The 18,596-nt window shown below is 37.4% G+C and overlaps 1 protein-coding gene across 2 annotated transcripts in view; it reads left to right on the forward strand.

Moving 5' to 3' along the window:
* Positions 1-959: 959 nt before the first annotated feature.
* The window catches only part of TRRAP (transformation/transcription domain-associated protein), a 136,329-nt gene continuing 118,692 nt past the window's right edge, over positions 960-18,596 (forward strand). For both annotated transcript variants that reach the window (XM_008588784.1, XM_008588785.1), the window contains exons 1-10: positions 960-1,113; positions 1,514-1,563; positions 7,966-8,076; positions 9,520-9,624; positions 10,718-10,801; positions 12,360-12,416; positions 14,033-14,158; positions 15,648-15,725; positions 15,929-16,017; positions 16,868-16,964. In XM_008588784.1, coding sequence (XP_008587006.1) covers positions 1,014-1,113; positions 1,514-1,563; positions 7,966-8,076; positions 9,520-9,624; positions 10,718-10,801; positions 12,360-12,416; positions 14,033-14,158; positions 15,648-15,725; positions 15,929-16,017; positions 16,868-16,964 — 897 coding nt within the window. In that variant the 5' untranslated portion in view covers positions 960-1,013. The remainder of the gene's footprint in view (positions 1,114-1,513; positions 1,564-7,965; positions 8,077-9,519; positions 9,625-10,717; positions 10,802-12,359; positions 12,417-14,032; positions 14,159-15,647; positions 15,726-15,928; positions 16,018-16,867; positions 16,965-18,596) is intronic.

Genomic DNA, 18,596 nt, shown 5'->3' on the forward strand with positions numbered 1-18,596 from the left:
CTTTTGAAGCATTTCTTCAAGGAGCTTTTTTTTTTTTTTTTTTTGAGTGCCTACTGTGTGCCCGCTGCAAATTAAATTTACAGCTTCCTGGGCCCCTCACCGAACCAGGGTGAGGGTGGTGCTTAGGAGTCTACCTTTGACACCCGGTGATTTTTTTTTTTTTTTTTTTTAAAAGATGACCGGTAAGGGGATCTTAACCCTTGACTTGGTGTTGTCAGCACCACGCTCACCCGGTGAGCAAACCGGCCATCCCTATATGGGATCCGAACCCGTGGCCTTGGTGTTATCAGCACCACACTCTCCCGAGTGAGCCACAGGCCGGCCCGACACCCGGTGACTTTAATGCATGCTGAAGTTTGAGAACCAATCACCTAGGGCAGGGGTTGCCAAACTACAGCCAGCAGGCCAAATTCAGTCTGCTGCCTGTTTTTACACAACCCATGAACTAAGAATGCTTTTATTTTTTTAAATAGTTGAGGGGAAAATCAAAGAGAGAATAATAATTCATGATGAATGAGAATTATATGAAATTCAAATTTCAGCATCCATAAATAAGATTTTACTGGAACAAAGCCTTGTTCATTCAGTTAGGTGCTGTCTGTGACTGCTTTCTGGCTACAACAGAGCTGAGTAGTTGTGACAGACTGCATGCCTACGAAAGCTAAAATATTTACTATCTGGCTCTTTACAGAAAATGTTTGCCAACCCCTGGTTTAAGGAATGAAGGAAACAATAGGAAAGAAGAGCATCTATACATAAAAATCATGTTTAGAAATTAATAGACAAAATAGATTTCAGTAAATTTCATATTTAAAAAAGCAGAGGGAATAGTGTTATATTCTGGATTAATGTGAAAGTATTTAGATTAATACAGGCATTTGGGTAAGATTTTCATAGAGATTGTGAGCCTGTACCCTTGATAAGTTGGCTAACCATATGCTTCTCTTCATAGGCTGGGTGAACTCATGGACCTGATACCTTTCTCTTGAGAAACAAACCAGTTCAAAAGAAAAATGGCATTTGTTGCAACACCAGGGGCCACAGTGGTTGACCAAACCACTCTGATGAAAAAATATCTTCAGTTTGTGGCAGCTCTGACAGATGTAAATACACGTGAGTTAATCCTTTTTGTCATTAAGAAGTGCATTAATATGACTCCTTTATCTCTATTCAAGTGATGTGCACACAAACAACATTAACTTTTATCCTCATTTTCTTTTACCTTGTGGAGGAGCAAAGTGATGAGCAAGACTGGCTAGAGCCCCAAAGAGGCACATTTGTGTGTGTATCTGTGTGTATTTTTGTGTGTGTCCTTGTGTGTGCATGCACACATGTGTCTGGGAGTACAAATGTGTGTGACTGGTTATAGGGAGCTAGCTATGTGCCTTCTGTTGGGCTATGACAGTCAAACTGATAAGATCTGATTGCTTCACTTAAATTATTTAATACATTAATTTTAGGAACATCCTTAACACAATTACAGTTACCTGATGGTTTGTTTTGTCGTTTACAGCTGATGAAACGAAGTTAAAAATGATGCAAGAAGTTAGTGAGAATTTTGAGGTATGAGCTTTGACATTTTATATTTTTCGTTTCGTGGTAAATATTCACATGTGCTTTCCTTTTCTGCTTTGTCAGTCTTTTTACCAGTAACTCGAACATCATTGTCTTTGTTAATGTAATTCATTATATTTCAAAACTGAAATTTGAAAATTTGTAGTGTCTGTCTTCTTCACACTAGTAATAGTGAACTGTGTTGAGGAATGTTGGTTTTGTTTTGGTTGCTTTATTTTTGCTTTTATTTACTTATTTATTTTTTAAAAAGATGACCGATAAGGGGATCTTAATCCTTGACGTGGTGTTGTCAGCACCATGCTCACACAGTGAGCAAACCGGCCATCCCTATATGGGATCCGAACCCGTGGCCTTGGTGTTATCAGCACCACACTCTCCCGAGTGAGCCACGGGCTGGCCCTATTTTTGCTTTTAAATATAGTTCTTTTAGGTACATACTCTTGAGATGCACTCCAACATATATTGTGAATTTGTTGTGCTCAGGTAATAGATGGTGTGTTAATGTGGAACAAGATCTGGACATATATTCTGGCTCTATTACTTAGGACTTCTATAACCTTGATCAAGCAGTTTATCTCTTCTGGGCCTCCCATCCTACAATTTTATATAGTCCCACAGGTTCCTCAAACTGTTTATTTTTCTTCCATCTTTTTTGTTTTTGCTTGTTCTTCAGATAGGATAATTTCTATTGATCTGTCTTTGGGTTCACTGACTTTTTCTGTAATTTCCAGTCTGCTGGGTTTTTAAGACATTTCAGTTTAATTATATTTTATATTTTAAAATTTGAGTTATTGTACTTTCAGTTCTGCAATTTATATTTGATTCTTTATAGATTTCATTTCTCTGCAGATTCCCTATCTGTTTATTTATTAAGACCATGTTCTCCCTTTATTTTTTAATATATTTATAATAGCTGCTTTAAAATCTTTGTCTACTAAATTCAACATTTGGGCTATCTGAGGGTCAATTTCTATTGGCTGTGGGTCACATTATCCTGTTTCTCTGCATGTCTAGTAATTTTTGATTATGTAGTGGACATTATATGTGAAATGTTGTTGGGACTCTAGATTCTGTTACTTCCCTCTGAATAATGTTGATTTTTTTTGTAGTAGGCATTTCAGTTGTCAGCTGATCTCACTGAACTTACGTAGAGTTGGTTTTATGCTTTGGTTGAGAGGATCTGTGGAAAGCCCAAGGTGCTTCCTAAGTCCCTTTAACTTGGTGGGATTTAACCTCCCAACTCTTATTTCCCTGGCAATCTCATCAGAGGTTGATTTTAGGCTTTGTTGGGGCTGGTCTAGTGTAGGCCTTACTCTAGGGCATGGTCCTTCATCAGCTGGATGTTGGATGTTTGGGATGTTATCAAGGTGTTAAGTATGCTAGGTTTGAACTCCAGCCTCCTCTAACATTGCTGGATCTCTGGTATCTTGGTTCATCTCTCAATCCTAGAGCCTCTGCTCTGGTAAGCTTTAGGTAGTGTTAGCTTATGTGTGTGCAGCCCAGCCTTCAGTCAAAGCCCCAAGGACTCACAGGACACTATCTCTACCCCCTACCCCCATCACCACTGTGTACTTCATTTTTCTCTGGGGTTCTGCCTTACAGATTCCAGCCACTTCAGCTGTCCTAAACTCTGATATTTGCCTCCTCAGCTCAGTAGGCCTGTGCTCTACTTAGCATCCAGCTTGCTGAGCCCCAGTCAGGAAATTGTACCTAGGCAGAGCCCTGGTAATCATTGAGTTCAACTTGTACATTTACCTTCTCTTGGAAATCATGGTGTCTAAGTCTATTCAGTGTTGCTAAACAGAATACCTGAAGTTGGTTAATTTATAAAGAAAAGAAATTTATTTGGCTCAGGATTCTATGGGCTAGAAAGTCCAAGAGTATGGTGCCAGCATTTGCTTGGCTTCTGGTGAGGGCCATGTGCTGCCTTATGAGAAAGAGAAGCATAAAGGTAAGCGGGCATGCGTGAAAAGACCAAACGTGAGAGGCAGCCTCACTTATAACAACCTTCCCTCTTGGGAACTGGGCATTAATCTATTCATGAAGGCAGTGCCCCCAGGGTCCACACACCTCTCACTTGGCCCCACCTCCCAACACTGCCATATTGCCAAATCAGATTTCCACATGAGTTTTGGTAGGGACAAACCATATCCAAATCATAGTACATGGCCTTGTACTGTTCCTTGCCTAACATCAGATAAGAAAGTCATAGTCCTTATTTGTAATGTGGGAATAATAAAACCTTTCTCACAGAATATTAAGATTAAGAACAATACAAAAAATGTTTCCTAACCTCTGGCACAATAATTTGAATTAAAACATTGAATAAATGCTGGTGGATTGAATCAGATACCCTAGTATCTGTAGTAATGGATAGTATTTTAGTTAAGCTTTTTTTTTTCTTTTTTCTTTCTTTATTTTTTTTTATAAAGATGACCGGTAAGGGGATCTCAACCCTTGGCTTGGTGTTGTCAGCACCACGCTCAGCCAGTGAACCAACTGGCCATCCCTATATAGGATCCGAACCCGTGGCCTTGGTGTTATCAGCACCGCACTCTCCCGAGTGAACCACGGGCCGGCCTTTTTTTTTTTTTTCCTTTTCTTTTTTAAATAGACATTTTCAAGGACTTGTTCACTTGAGCTGAGCTGGAAGAAAAACATTCTGAGATATTTAGAATTCTAACTAAAGAGCTTTCTGTTCTGCCCAAGCTGCTAAAGCAAGCTGTTAAAAAAAATACTGTACATAAAAAGAGGTGGGAGGTAGTAGAGGATAAGCCTGCGTTCTGCATTTTATTGGAAGAGCTGGTATGAGAGAACCACAATCCTAGCAGGTTTATTTGAGAGGCTGAAATCCTGGGGCAGCCCGTAAACCTGCAGGAGCAAGCACATGGGCCAAACCCCTGAGTGTGGGCATGGGGCTATCTGGATTGTGTCTTGCCCTTTAGAGGTTCTGAGACTTTGCTCTCCTTTCTAGTGTCTGGCAGTTAGCAAGTTAGTTCCTGGTTTTTAGTCTCAGATGCATTGATTAAATTAACAGAATTATAAGTTAGCAAAGCAATATACTTGAAGCATTTCCAAGTACAGATGCTCCTCAGCTTATGATGGGATTATGTCCCGATAAACCTATTATAAGTTGAAAATGCACTTTATACACTTAACCTACCAAACATCATAGCTTAGCCTAGCCTACATTAAATGTGCTCAGAACACTTAACATTAGCTTACAATTGGGCAAAATCATGTAACATAAAGTGTATTTTATAATAAAGTGTTGAATATCTCATGTACCTCGTATTGCTGTCCCAGGAAAAGTTCGAAATTTAGAAGTATGTCAAAATTCTGATGGTTTTGTACCATCATAAACTCAAATTCATGTCAAGCCATCATAAGTCAGAGACCAACTGTAGTAATTTTTGAAATGATATAAATCTTTACCTTAAATGAAATTCAGATGACTTAGTTCTTCACAGAATTAAATACTAGAATGACCATCTGTAGGCAATTGTAAATTACCACTGCCACAACCCCAGAAAAATATTTAAATGGAGTGAAATTTTAAAAAGAATAAACTCCCGGGGCCAGCCCGTGGCTCACTCGGGAGAGTGCGGCGCTGGTAGCGCAAAGGCCGCGGGTTCGGATCCTATATAGGGATGGCCGGTGCGTGCTCACTGGCTGAGCGTGGTATGAGCAATACTGTGCCGAGTGTTGCGATCCCCTTACTGGTTGAAAAAAAATAAAAAGATAAAAAGAATAAACTCCCAATGATTTCAGGAGATTTAGAGATTCATTTCACTACTTTAGGGATAAAATTCTCGGCTAAGAAATTATTGTATGGGCCATCTTTCAAGACAGAAAATACAGAAACCTTCGAGTTAGAAATTGCATGAAAATTTCATCTTGGTCAAAATACTGGCAGGATAACTGGCACTTGTTGAATGAATCTTTTTTATTGGAGAAATTCAGAACTTGCATATTTGAAAGCTGTGTAATCAGTAGTTAGATAGGCTGTAATGCAGATGTGCTTGACTTCTTGTTCAGCATTCTAGAATGAATCTTATCTCTTTTCTTTAAATCCTTGAGTGTGGGTGTTTCATAAAAAGTCTTCAGCTTTAGGGATGAAAGGTGACAAATACAGTCCTTGTCGCCAACAAATTCAGTCTTCTTGGGGAGAAGCTATTTAGGTTCTGCACAACTCCGGGGGCTGCCTTCCATACAGTGTTCAGTGTGAATGGAGACCCCCGGAGAGTGAGGCTCGGGGGTGTGTCCCAGGTACTGCTGTAGTTTCTTTCCTTTCTCTTGTAGCACCACACTGCTTTCTGATTTTTATCTGTTTCTTTGTCCCTTCCTGTCTAGACTACTCTTCTGAGATTACCTTATATAATAGATGACCCAAAATCTTTATTTTCAGCTTTACATAAAACTGTCCAGGTGCCTTGCCTCACCAGTTTGGCAGACTCGTGATAGTAAAAGTTTAACTCCTTTCTCTTAGACTCCCATCCCAATGATACTGAACTTTTTTTTTTTTTTTTAAAGATGACCGGTAAGGGGATCTTAACCCTTGACTTGGTGGTGTCAGCACCACGCTCACCCAGTGAGCAAACCGGCCATCCCTATATAGGATCCGAACCCGTGGCCTTGGTGTTATCAGCACCGCACTCTCCCGAGTGAGCCACAGGCCGGCCCCTGAACTTTTTTTTTAGTGCCTTTTACACTCATGCTTTCTCTTGATTTTGTACCTTTGCATATGCTTTTCCTAGAACCTTCTTCTTTGCCACCTTTTTCTTGGATAACTCCTACTTGCCTTTCAGGTTTTAGTGTAAATATCACTTCTTCAGGAAGGTGTCCTCTGCCCTTGGTTCCATCTATTAAATTATGTCCCATTGTTACATGTTTTCTTAGTTGCTAGTACTTCCCCCATCATAGTTCTGTATTGCTAGTTCTTTTTGTGGATAACTGTCCTCCCTACCATGCTGCCTCACCCATCTCTGAGGGCATGGATTGTATGTGTTTTCTTCTTCATTTTACCTCCTTTGAGCTCATGATAGGAGCTCAATAAATATTTCTTAAATGAGGAAGTGAGGCATTAAAAGAGAAAAGGGACTTGGGTGTTAGATATACCTGATTCGAACCTACTTCCAAAACATAACAAACATCTCTGATGTTCAGCAGGTTTATTTTTTTTTTAAAGATGACCGGTAAGGGGATCTCAACCCTTGGCTTGGTGTTGTCAGCACCACGCTCAGCCAGTGAGCCAACCGGCCATCCCTATATAGGATCCGAACCCGTGGCCTTGGTGTTATCAGCACCGCACTCTCCCGAGTGAGCCACAGGCCGGCCCTAAAGCTTTTTTTTTTTTTTTTCTTAAACAACAAACATTTATTTATCACCATTTTGGAGGTCGGGAAGTCCAAGACCAACGGCCCTCAGCAGGTTTTTTTAACCTCTCTGTACCTCTTTATCTGTGAAATGGAGATAATACACTTATTTAAGGGTTGTGGCGAGGACCAAGTGAGAAAGAATAAAAGGCATATAGCAAGGTATTGGCACATAGGTGCTCTGTAAATAATAATACATAACATTTATTCAGCATTTACCATAGGAATTTTTATGAACTTTACATATATTAACTAATGTAATCTTTACAATAGTCCTATTGGGAAATAATGTGATCCCCAGAGAGGTTAATAACTGTCCAAGGTTTACATTTCCTAAATGGGATCCAGAAACTGCACTAGTAAACATTTTACTGAACTATCTCCAAGCTATAGTTTCATTTCCTATTCTCTTTTTAAAATCAGTGCTGGGCTAAATAATGGATTAGATTAGATTATAATATAAGTAATATAGATCTAATTAACAAATTAGAGCTTTAGATTGGAGAAAGATGTCAGTTTGTTTAGACTGTTTATTTTTCAGATGAAGAAACCAAGATCGAGAAGCTAAATGACTTTTCAGAGGTCTCATGCTTGGATCGTGGTAGAGCCAGTCTAGAATGGCTCCAAGTTCAACATTTTTATTTTATTTTATTTTTGTGGCTGGTGGGTAAAAAGGTTATAACACCCTTGATCTTGGTGTTATAACTGTGCATTCTAACCAACTGAGTTAAACGGCCAGCCCCAACTTCAACATTTTCCACAGCGTTGGTGTTTCAAATTTTAACAGTAAAGTTTTAGCATTTAGTTCTTTTGAATTAGATTTCAGAAGCAACAATCATCCTAATTTGTTTAAAACTATGTTGTTACTAAAGCATCTTAAAAGTATTAAAAATTACTGTTGGCTCTGCTAAAATGTTTTATATTCCTTTTAGGTTATTATAATGGTATGTGAATGTGAAATGAAAATATGTACATGTAACTTAATAGGGTTTTTCTTTTATTTTTGCCTAATTAGAATGTAACATCATCTCCTCAGTATTCTACATTCCTGGAACATATTATCCCTCGATTTCTTACATTTCTCCAAGATGGAGAAGTTCAGTTTCTTCAGGAAAAGCCAGCCCAGGTAATCTGTTCAAAATATCAGTGAGAGAAAACTGTCATTGCTGTAGGATTGCAAGCATTTATGAATTAAAGTAACTCAGAAAACTTATGTTTCCACTTAAAAATGAAAGAGATTTTTTTTCACTTAAGGATAACTTTGCCCAAGACCATTGCCTCCTCAATTAAATGTCTTGGTTTTATTTTCCCTATGCCATCTCTTTCACAATTTAAATTATATACATATGCCTATTGGACTTTTTTTTTTTTGGCGGCATCTGGCGGGTACTGGGATCCAAACCCTTGACCTTGCTGTTACAAGGCAACACACTAACCAACTTAGCCAACTGGCCAGCCATATACCTATTAGTGATGTATGTATGTGCACTGTTTATATTATAGACAAATTCAAATATATAAGAAAGAAGGAACAATAGTTCAGTGATATCCCCCATACCCGTTCAACTCTAATCTTATTAATTTCAATTCTTTTTTTTTTTTTTTTTTAAAGATGACCGGTAAGGGGATCTTAACCCTTAACTTGGTGTTGTCAGCACCACGCTCACCCAGTGAGCAAACCAGCCATCCCTATATGGGATCCGAACCCATGGCCTTGGTGTTATCAGCACCGCACTCTACCGAGTGAGCCACGGGCCGGCCCCTTAATTTCAATTCTTGTAACTCAAGGCCAATTTCGTTTTATCTGTAAACTGTTCCCCACCCCCTGCCCTCCTCCTTGGACTTTTTTTTTTGGCAACTTGCTGGTATAGGGGTCTGAACCATTGACCTCGATGCTATTGACACCACGCTCTAACCAAGTGAGCTAATCAGCCAATCCCTCCTTGAACATTTTAAAACAGTCCTATTATGCCATTTTTTTCTATAAATATTTCAGCCTATATCTCTTAAAAATAAGTTTAAATAGATATTACCATAATACCAGTGAAAGTTTATTGGTAAATAAAGCATTTTTATATTGTACCAGTTTAAGACCTTACATATTTGACCTACCACCTTTTAGTTGTCAGCTCCACAGACAGAATCATGAAAGTTTAGTACAGCATCTAGTATAACTAGTTCTTGGGCCCTGGGTAATTGGAGATAGCATTATGGAAGCTAAACAGATGACGAAGGGAGATCCCAAACTAAGTTTAGTTCGTGTTTTGCTCTTTTATCTTAAATCTACTCTATATTCACATACTAGTATCCTGGAAATACCGATAAGTTGTGAAAGAGGAAAAATTGGCTTGGTTGATTGAGTACACAGTTGTAGAAATAATGATTTGCAGTACATACTTGGGATTGCATTTAAATAATTTACAGGACTGTTTCTAAAATGGGATCCATTTTGTGGTATGGTGGTTACCGGTGCTGGGTACGGCAGCTGCGTGGCACCTGTAGAATGTGGAAATTAGTTGGAACCTTTGGAAGTATTTTATCTTTACACTATTTATTTTTTTCTTGCCAGCAACTGCGGAAGCTAGTACTTGAAATAATTCACAGAATACCAACCAATGAACATCTTCGTCCTCATACAAAAAATGTTTTGTCTGTGATGTTTCGCTTTTTAGAGGTAACCTTCAAGAATTCTCATTGTACAGCCATATTCAGAACTGTCAATGATTTTTCTTATGCTAAAATCCCGTATTATGCAACTGTTTCCCTATCACCAAAGTTTTGATTCACATGAGTAAAAATCTTTCTTAATGTCCCTTTTCTACCATTTCCTCAACTAAATTACTAAAAAAAATTACTTAATTGAAGAGCATTTTTTTGAGTCACTGGGAAATTGATGAGACATAGTAGAAATCGTTGAAAAATTTGTGGAAAATGAGTTGGGTGATTGTTGACTATGGATTCACACCAAGAATTCAAGACACTCTTTATGAGTATCTACTATTACACATGCAACTAGTCCTTGGGCCCAAGGTAATTGGAGATAGTGTTATCTCCACTTGCATCGGGTTTTCTATTGTATGTATCTCAAGCATACTGTTTTACACATGGTAGATGCTCATAAGAGTGTCTCGAATTTTTGGGGTGAAGCCATTTGGTACCTGTTAAATTAATCTTTAAAATTTAGTCTTGATGTATGTAGAATTCTGTGGTGTTTCTGGTCCCCTTGGAAAGATGAGATTTGGAGGAGGAGATAGAGTTGGATAAGATCTTGGCTCTGTCATTATTAGCTGTACCTTGTTAGCCATGTTGCTTCACTTCTCTGAGGCTTCATGTCTTTATAGGTCATATGTGGATGGCACCCCCCACTCATGGAGCATTTTTAAAGGGTCCAGTCCATGGTGGGTGCTCAGTAATTGTTTGTTCTTTCCTGGCCTTTTGACAATATTTTCAAGCAATGAAAAGTGTCACTCGGGCCATTAAGACCTTAGTTCATGGTGTGACTTGCCATAAATGTCAGTTAATATGTCAGATTCATATCACAGAGCTTGCAGGTGGAATACCCTTCAGGGGGTCCTCCAAAGGCCCTCTGACAAAAGGTCCTTGTCTGGGACAGCTGTGTTCTGTGGGATTATTAATTTTCAATAAATCAATATAAGTTGGTTGATGGAGGGTGTGTGTACGCAAGAAATGCTTAGAAAATTAGTCTTTAATCTTTAGATTAAAACAACTCCTCAGAAGTATAACTTTTTTAAATGCTTTTTTTAAAGACGGAAAATGAAGAAAATGTTCTCATTTGTCTAAGAATAATTATTGAACTACACAAACAGTTCCGGCCACCGATCACACAGGAAGTAAGTTGTTTATCCTGATAATATTTATAAAGTGTGGCAACAAGTTCCATCTGCTGTGTAAACATTTTTCTCACTTTTAGAGTTGACTGAACATGTACTGCTGTTAAGTATAGAAAATATAGACTTACTTGGGGGCAATTCTTTTGGGTTTAACCATGACTTTTTTAAAAAATTTGTATATCAATATTTTGCCAACCTTTTTCGGTAGTTGAAATGTATTAACCAACCATACTGGCAGATGTGTTTGGGTTGTTCTGGTATTTATGTATCTGAAGTGCCAGAAGGCTGCAATCGTCTTATGCTGTATAAGGGTTAGGATGTGTGTTCTGAAGTCAGAACTGAGTTTGAATGTCAATTGCAGTTCAGTAGCTATGTGACATTGGGTGAGCTTGTAACCTTTTGGAATCTTTTCTGTGAAATGGAAATAATCATAGTATATCTTCAAAATGTTGTTTGAAGAATTAGATATAAAAGTTAAAGTTCTTAGCACAGTGATTGGCACCTGCCTACATAGGAAGTAGTAAGCATACAACAAACATTAGCTATAGTTAAGGAAATATCTTCTCTGATGGTAACCTTAGCATTTAGCCTGTGGAATATTATTTGGAAATTAAAAACATAAAGATTAAATCAAATTTCCATCATCTTAAAGCAATACTTAATTTCTTGGTAATTTCTTTTCCTTTTTCTTACTTTAATGTATATTTTCTACATAACTGTGATAATGCTATATATAACATTTTATGTCCTGATCATTTCCCTTTACATTATATGTAAGCATTTTCCCAATCATAAAAAATTCTTTATAAAATTAATTTTTAATGGACACATAATATCCTTTCTTGTGGATGTCCTTATTTCTGGATATTTAAGGTATTTCAAATTTTTTATTTTATGGCTATTACTGAATATCTTTGTTTACAGTTCAAATTATTTTGTAGACTAGGTTTGTAGAAGTAGAATTACTGAGTCAAAGGTATTAATGTTTTAATGCTCCTGATACATATTGTTAAGTTGATTTCTAGCAAGGTTTCAGCAGTTTATTGTCCCTCAGTAGTATATGAGTCTCCCTCTCTTTGCACCCTCTCAAGCATTGTGTATTATTATTATTATTATTTTTTTTTTTTAATAAAGATGACCGGTAAGGGGATCTCAACCCTTGGCTTGGTGTTGTCAGCACCACGCTCAGCTAGTGAGCTAACCGGCCATCCCTATATAGGATCCGAACCCGTGGCCTTGGTGTTATCAGCACCGCACTCTACCGAGTGAGCCACGGGCCGGCCTGTATTATTATTTTTTGAAAGGCAAAAAGTGGCCTTTAATTTTCATCCCTTTGCTCTTCCTGAATTAGAAACTTGTTTTCTATTTATCAGTCCTTTGTGTTTAGATTTCTTTTTTGTTTGTACATGTCCATTGCCTATTTGTGTCTTGAATCTGGCATTTTCCTTGCCTGTTTTATAAGTTCTTATATATTAGGACTATTAAAATTTTCTTGTTTATTGTAAGCATTTTCTGTTTATAAATATCTTCCCATAATGAAAGTGTCTGTTTTTTTTAGATTCATCATTTTTTGGATTTTGTGAAACAGATTTACAAGGAGCTTCCAAAAGTGGTGGTATGTTTTCACTATAATTTGAATTTATAAGTTATATTTATTTATTACTTCCTTATTCCAAAGGGAATTTGGGACAGTTTAGTTGAAGAAATAATTGGAAAGGATTCTAATTTTAGAATGGGGAATGTTTAATAATGGCTAAAATCTAGGTTGATAAAACAGTCATTCAAAAAAAAAGAGTTCTTATGGACCGGCCCCTGGCTCACTCGGGAGAGTGCGGTGCTGATAACACCAAAGCCCCGGGTTTGGATCCCTTAGGGAAAAAAAAAAAAAAAAAAAGAGTTCTTAGAGCCTGGTGCTGATAACAGCAAGATCAAGGGTTTGGATCCCAGTACCAGCCATCTGCAAAAAACAAACAAACAAAAAGGTCTTTTGGTTTCCCTATTTATCTTAAATATTTTATTTTTGACACAAAAACAATATATTCTTACAGTAGAAATTTTGGGGAATGAGAAAAAAAAACAAAAGTCATCCATAATTCACTTGGAAGCAACCATTGACATTGAGGTTTTATTTTGATTTTCACCTTGTGCACTTTAAAGATGGTTGAGCTCATAGTCTTGAAGACTTTTGGGGGAGGCGGTGCATATTTTCAGCAGTTTCCTATATCAGCAAGTTTTTTAAAAAAAATATTGTTAAAAACTCTTTACAAGCAGTGCCACAATATAAAGGTATATGGAATAGAGGAGGAAAGTCTCCTCCTCACCTTGTTCTTACTTATTAGAAATAATCACCTCCATTCCTAGTTTGGAACATCTTCCCAGACTCTTTTTTCTGGCAGTCATAATTCTTAATGGCCTATATAACTTTCTATCATAGCATGTACCTTGACCGTTTCCCTGTTGCTGGTTTTCCCAATTTTCAATATTTTACTATGATGAATAATGCTGTGATAAAAATTATTATGCATAAGTCTCATTATGTGTCAGTTTTTTATTTTAAAGATTTTTTTTAATCTTAAAACATTTTAAATTAACATGGTAAAAATAACTCTTTTTGGTATTTTAATCTGTTAAGAATGTATAAACTTGAAATTATTTACTTTCTGAGTAATAAGTCATTTCACCTGCCATTTCTGTCAGAGCCTTAGAGCTGCTTTTCATAAGAAGCCCAAATTCCACTGAGACTGATGTCCAGGCTTTTAAAAATGTCTTCTGTGCTTTGCTTCTGTTTCCATCTTTGATCTCTACTTAGACTATTTGAAAAGTTAATTCAACAGGGGCTAGCTTCTAGTTTCTTTACTAGAGGGATGGAGTATAATCTTTTCTGCCTGCCTCGTTGAGGTAGGGGTGTAATATGGTTTGTATTGCATCTTTTGTTAGTCAGGAAAAAAGAATAGATATAAAAAGAGTAGATACTTGAGCCATGGTTTTGTTTTCTGTTGTTGTCCTTATGTTACCGTTATGGCCCTTCATAAAGGGTAAACATTTAGTGTGTGTCAGTTTAGGCTTTACTCTAGGGTGTTGGGAAATGAATGGGTGAGCCCTAGGTACTTGAGATTTGGTGGAGCATGAGTGTGTAGAACATTTGGTTTCTTCCACCAAATGTCAGGTATATTTTATGGAAGAATATTGTGTTTGACTTTAGGATAAACAATTTCTCCTCTTTTTATTTAGAACCGCTACTTTGAGAACCCTCAAGTGATCCCTGAGAACACAGTCCCTCCCCCAGAAATGGTTGGTATGATAACAACAATCGCTGTGAAAGTCAATCCTGAGCGTGAGGACAGTGAGACGCGAACAGTAAGTGTTTTTAGTTGTGGTACTGAGTCATTTTTGTCCGTGGCTCCTATACTTGGTAGAGGAAAAATGAGATACTGACACTTTAGACCACTTAAATTTTTTCTTTTTTTTTTTCCTTAAATATTTGGGGTCATTTAAGATAAATTAACACATGTGTGTGCCTGGCAAAGCATCACAGGTTCTGCTTTGCAGCTTGGAAGTGGCGAAAGAGATCTGCTGGGCACCACTGATGCCAGGACAGAAGGATAAAATGGTGGTGGAAATCCAGAATCATCTGCTGGAAAGAGCAGCAGACCAAGCCTGGGGACCTCTGCTCTGTCCTTAGCTTTTGAGTCTTTTGACATTAATGAAGTACCTTTAAACTACAGATAAAATGGTCATTCAGGGAACTGAGAGTGTGGGCTCTGGAGCAGAGAATTCCAGGATGGGGTCCCAGCCCCACCACTTGGGTTTTCTGACACTAGGAAAGTTCATGAACCTTCGTTCTCACCTTATTTTTCCTCTCGTTACCTGAAAAACCTGTCTCATGGAATTTTGTGAAGGTAATGCTCGTAGTGCATGCAGGTAATGTATTGTATCTGTAGTGTCTGCCACATAGGTAACATGTATATTAAGCATTTACTATGACCATTTTTATGACTGAATTAAGAATATTGTATCATTCACATTTGTTTTACTGAAATTATTGTGTAGAATGTTTCACTTTGTGCTAGGATGAACAAGAAACTAAAGTTTGAATAAAGCTTTCATTCCTTTGCTCTTCTTGAATTAGAAACTTTTTTGGGGTCGGCCCTGTGGCTCACTCGGGAGAGTGCGGTGCTGATAACACCAAGGCCAAGGGTTCGGATCCCTATACATAGGGATGGCCAGTTCGCTCACTGGGTGAGTGTGGTGCTGACAACACCAAGTCAAGGGTTAAGATCCCCTTACCGGTCATCTTTAAAAAAAAAAAAAAAGAAAGAAAAAAGAAACTTTTTTGTGTGTCATTCCTTTGTATTTCTTTTTTTCCTTATCTGTTCACATCCATTATCCATTTGTATTTTGAGTCTGACATTTTCCTTACCTGTTTTATGACTCCTTATATATTAAGACTATTCAATTTTTTCTTAAATTTATGGTAAGCATTTTCTGTTTATATATATCTTTGAAAAAAACTGCTTGGTAAATTGTGCTTTTTGCTGTTCTTTTAAGTACATAAAATAATACTAGTTTAAAAAATTTCTCAGGTGGTTTGAATCTCTAAGTTTTGACATATTTTCCCAAAGTTTTTACATAAGTGATTATGTTGGAAAATATAAAAACCTTTATATTAAATGAGAGTATACTTTGTTTTTAATAGTTTGGGTCTTTTATCACAGATGTTTACAAATATGTGTCAGTATTTTTCCTTCTCTATTTCAGTGGGGTGATGCTTAGTAGTGGGACACTGGTTGGGACTATTTTCAGTCCTACAGTGATAACCACAGTCCTGCCTGTGTCTATCTTCTAGCATTCCATCATTCCAAGAGGATCACTTTCTCTGAAAGTATTGGCAGAATTGCCCATTATTGTTGTTTTAATGTATCAGGTATGTGTATTGCTTATTAGTTTCTTGGGTTTTTTTGCTTATAACGTTATAATAGAATTCACATCTAATATTCTGTGGCAAAAAGATATGTATAATACACACATGTTAACTAATGTAATGAATCCTATAGTTTCTTTCGTATGCCAAATTATTTTGCTATAGCAGAGTATAAAAGCATGAAAATCTGATATGTTTGCTTTTAGCTCTACAAACTGAATATCCACAATGTTGTTGCTGAATTTGTGCCCTTGATCATGAATACCATTGCAATTCAGGTATCTGCACAAGCCAGGTAAGATTTCACTGTAGCTGACTGCCGCAGTGCTTGAATTTCAAGTAAAGATACACTTACCATCACCATTCTTAAGACATGAAAATTATGAGTGTTAAAATTTTCATAAAATTATGTGCAGTTTGGACTTTTTGAACTTGTGTTTCAGTTATCATAGCTATAGTTATTTTAGTTCTTAATGATGAGATAATGTTTCAGTTTTTGGGATCTTGTAAATTTAGAAATATCATTTGGCATTACTATGCTCACTTATGGCTGTGGGATGTCCAAGCCTTTCTCACCATCAAGTCTTTGTTCTTGTTCCTGTTAGCATGAGTGCTAGAACGTTCTTTACCACCTTGGCTCCCCCTCACCTGTCACCCTGAATCTCTGAATAGGCCAACCATATTCATCCTTTGAAGTCTTTTCTCAAACCTCGTATCATTTGCCTTAAGACCATCATCACTTACTTTGTTGACTTGTAGCTTATCTGGCTCAGTCACTTGAGGGCAGGATCTGAGGAGGAATCATGTCTGACATCCCTCATGGCCCTAGCACAGGGTCTTGCATTGAGCAGATAGGTACACTAATTCTTTCTGCTGATTGAGTGGTGGATCAGTCTAGTGTTGGCTTTATAGGATTCACATTGTAACTGCTATGGGGTGGTTTGGCAAACTGTTTGGTTTTTGGCCATTAAACCCTTTGTTATTTGGAACTGCATAAAAGTCTACAAGTGTTTACTGTTGCTGTGTTCTGATCTGTGAAGAAATCAAACAAACTTTTGGGCTTAGTAATTGTTATAGGCTTTTAATTGTCACTAATGTCACCTAAATAGTGCTAATAGTGTAAATTTTATTCAATTCTCATTCAGGCAACATAAGCTTTACAACAAGGAGTTGTATGCTGACTTCATTGCTGCTCAGATTAAAACATTGTCATTTTTAGCTTACATCATCAGAATTTACCAGGTAAGGTCATTGACTTTTGTTTTATGTTTGGTTTACTGAGATATAGTTTACATACAGAATTCACCTTCCGTGTGTGTATATGAATTGACAGATGCATACAGTTGGTAATCACCAACACATCAAAATACAGAATATTTCCATCACCTCCCAAAATTCCCTTGTATACATTTGTAGTCAATTTCTTCCTTCTACCTCCAGTGCCTGGCAAACACTGATTTGTTTACTGTCCGCATAGGTTTGCCTTTTCCAGAATGTCTCATAAGTGGGATCGCATAGTGTATAGTTTATGTAACTTGTTGAGTCTGGCTTCTTTCACTTAGCAGTAATGCTGGGATTTATCCTTGTTATTTTACTAATAATTCATTACTTTTTATTGCTGGGTGTTGTCTTTGTCTGCTTGGTTGCCTTAATAAAAATACCACAGACCAGGTGGCTTAAACAGAAATTCATTTTCTCAGAGTTCTTGAGGCTGGAAGTCTATAATCAAGGTTCTGGTTTTTGGTGAGGGCTCTCTTCCTGGCTTGCAGATGATGTGTTCCTGCTGTGCCCTCACATGATGGGGAGAAAGATATTTCTTCCTTCTCTTACAAGGTCACAGTTCTATCAGATTAGGGCTCTACCCTGCGACCTCATTTAACTTTGATTACCTCCAAAGACCCTGTCTCCAGATATAGTTACATTGAGTACGGCTTTAGCATTTGAATTGTGGAGGGACCCAGTTCAGTCCGTAGCAGTAGTGGAACCCAGCTGACATTTCATTGTATAGATGCATCGTGGTGTGTTATGCATTCACCAGCTTATGAACGTTTGAGTTGTTTCCAAGTTTTTAAAAAAACAGCTTTGTTGAGATATAATTCACATGTCATAAGATTCACCCTCTTAAATATACAATTTAGTGGTTTTTTAGTTTATTCATGGATTTGTTTCATCACCACTATCCAATTTTAGAACAATTTAATCACCCCCAAAAAGAAATCACATATCCATCAGCAGTCACTTTTATTCTTCCCTGACTCCCAGCCCCTGGTAACCATGAATATACTTCCTGTCTTTATAGATTTGCCTGTTTCATTTTTGGCCATTATGAATAAAACCACTGTAAACGTTTGCGTATAGAGTCTTGTATGGACATATTTTTGGTTCATTGATTTTTGATGCTATTAAAGTTACGTGTTATAACAAATAGGTGTAGGAGAGATTGGAACTTAAATGGCATTATCAAATAAAACTGCGATAAAGAAGTTTTGGATGCTTTTCTGAGGAGCCTATATAGTGTTTTTTTGTTTTTCATTTGTAGTTGTGGTCTTCCTCTATTTAAATCATAAGAAGAACTTGAAGGAAAAAAGGATACGTTATCTCCCATCAGTCAGTGTTTTTAAATAAAATTCTTACGTAGTCATGATTGTTCTAAAACATGGAATAAATTTAGTCTTAATCTATTCCATAGCAATGACATTGTATTATAATTTATTTCTTGTGGGCCGGCCTGTGGCTCACTCGGGAGAGTGCGGTGCTGATAACACCAAGGCCACGGGTTCGGATCCCATATAGGGATGGCCGGTTGCTCACTGGGTGGGCGTGGTGCTGACAACACCAAGTCAAGGGTTAAGATCCCCTTACCGGTCATCTTTT

The sequence above is a fragment of the Galeopterus variegatus genome, unplaced genomic scaffold, assembly GCF_000696425.1.
Source record: "Galeopterus variegatus unplaced genomic scaffold, G_variegatus-3.0.2 Scaffold5034, whole genome shotgun sequence".
NCBI lineage: Eukaryota > Metazoa > Chordata > Mammalia > Dermoptera > Cynocephalidae > Galeopterus > Galeopterus variegatus.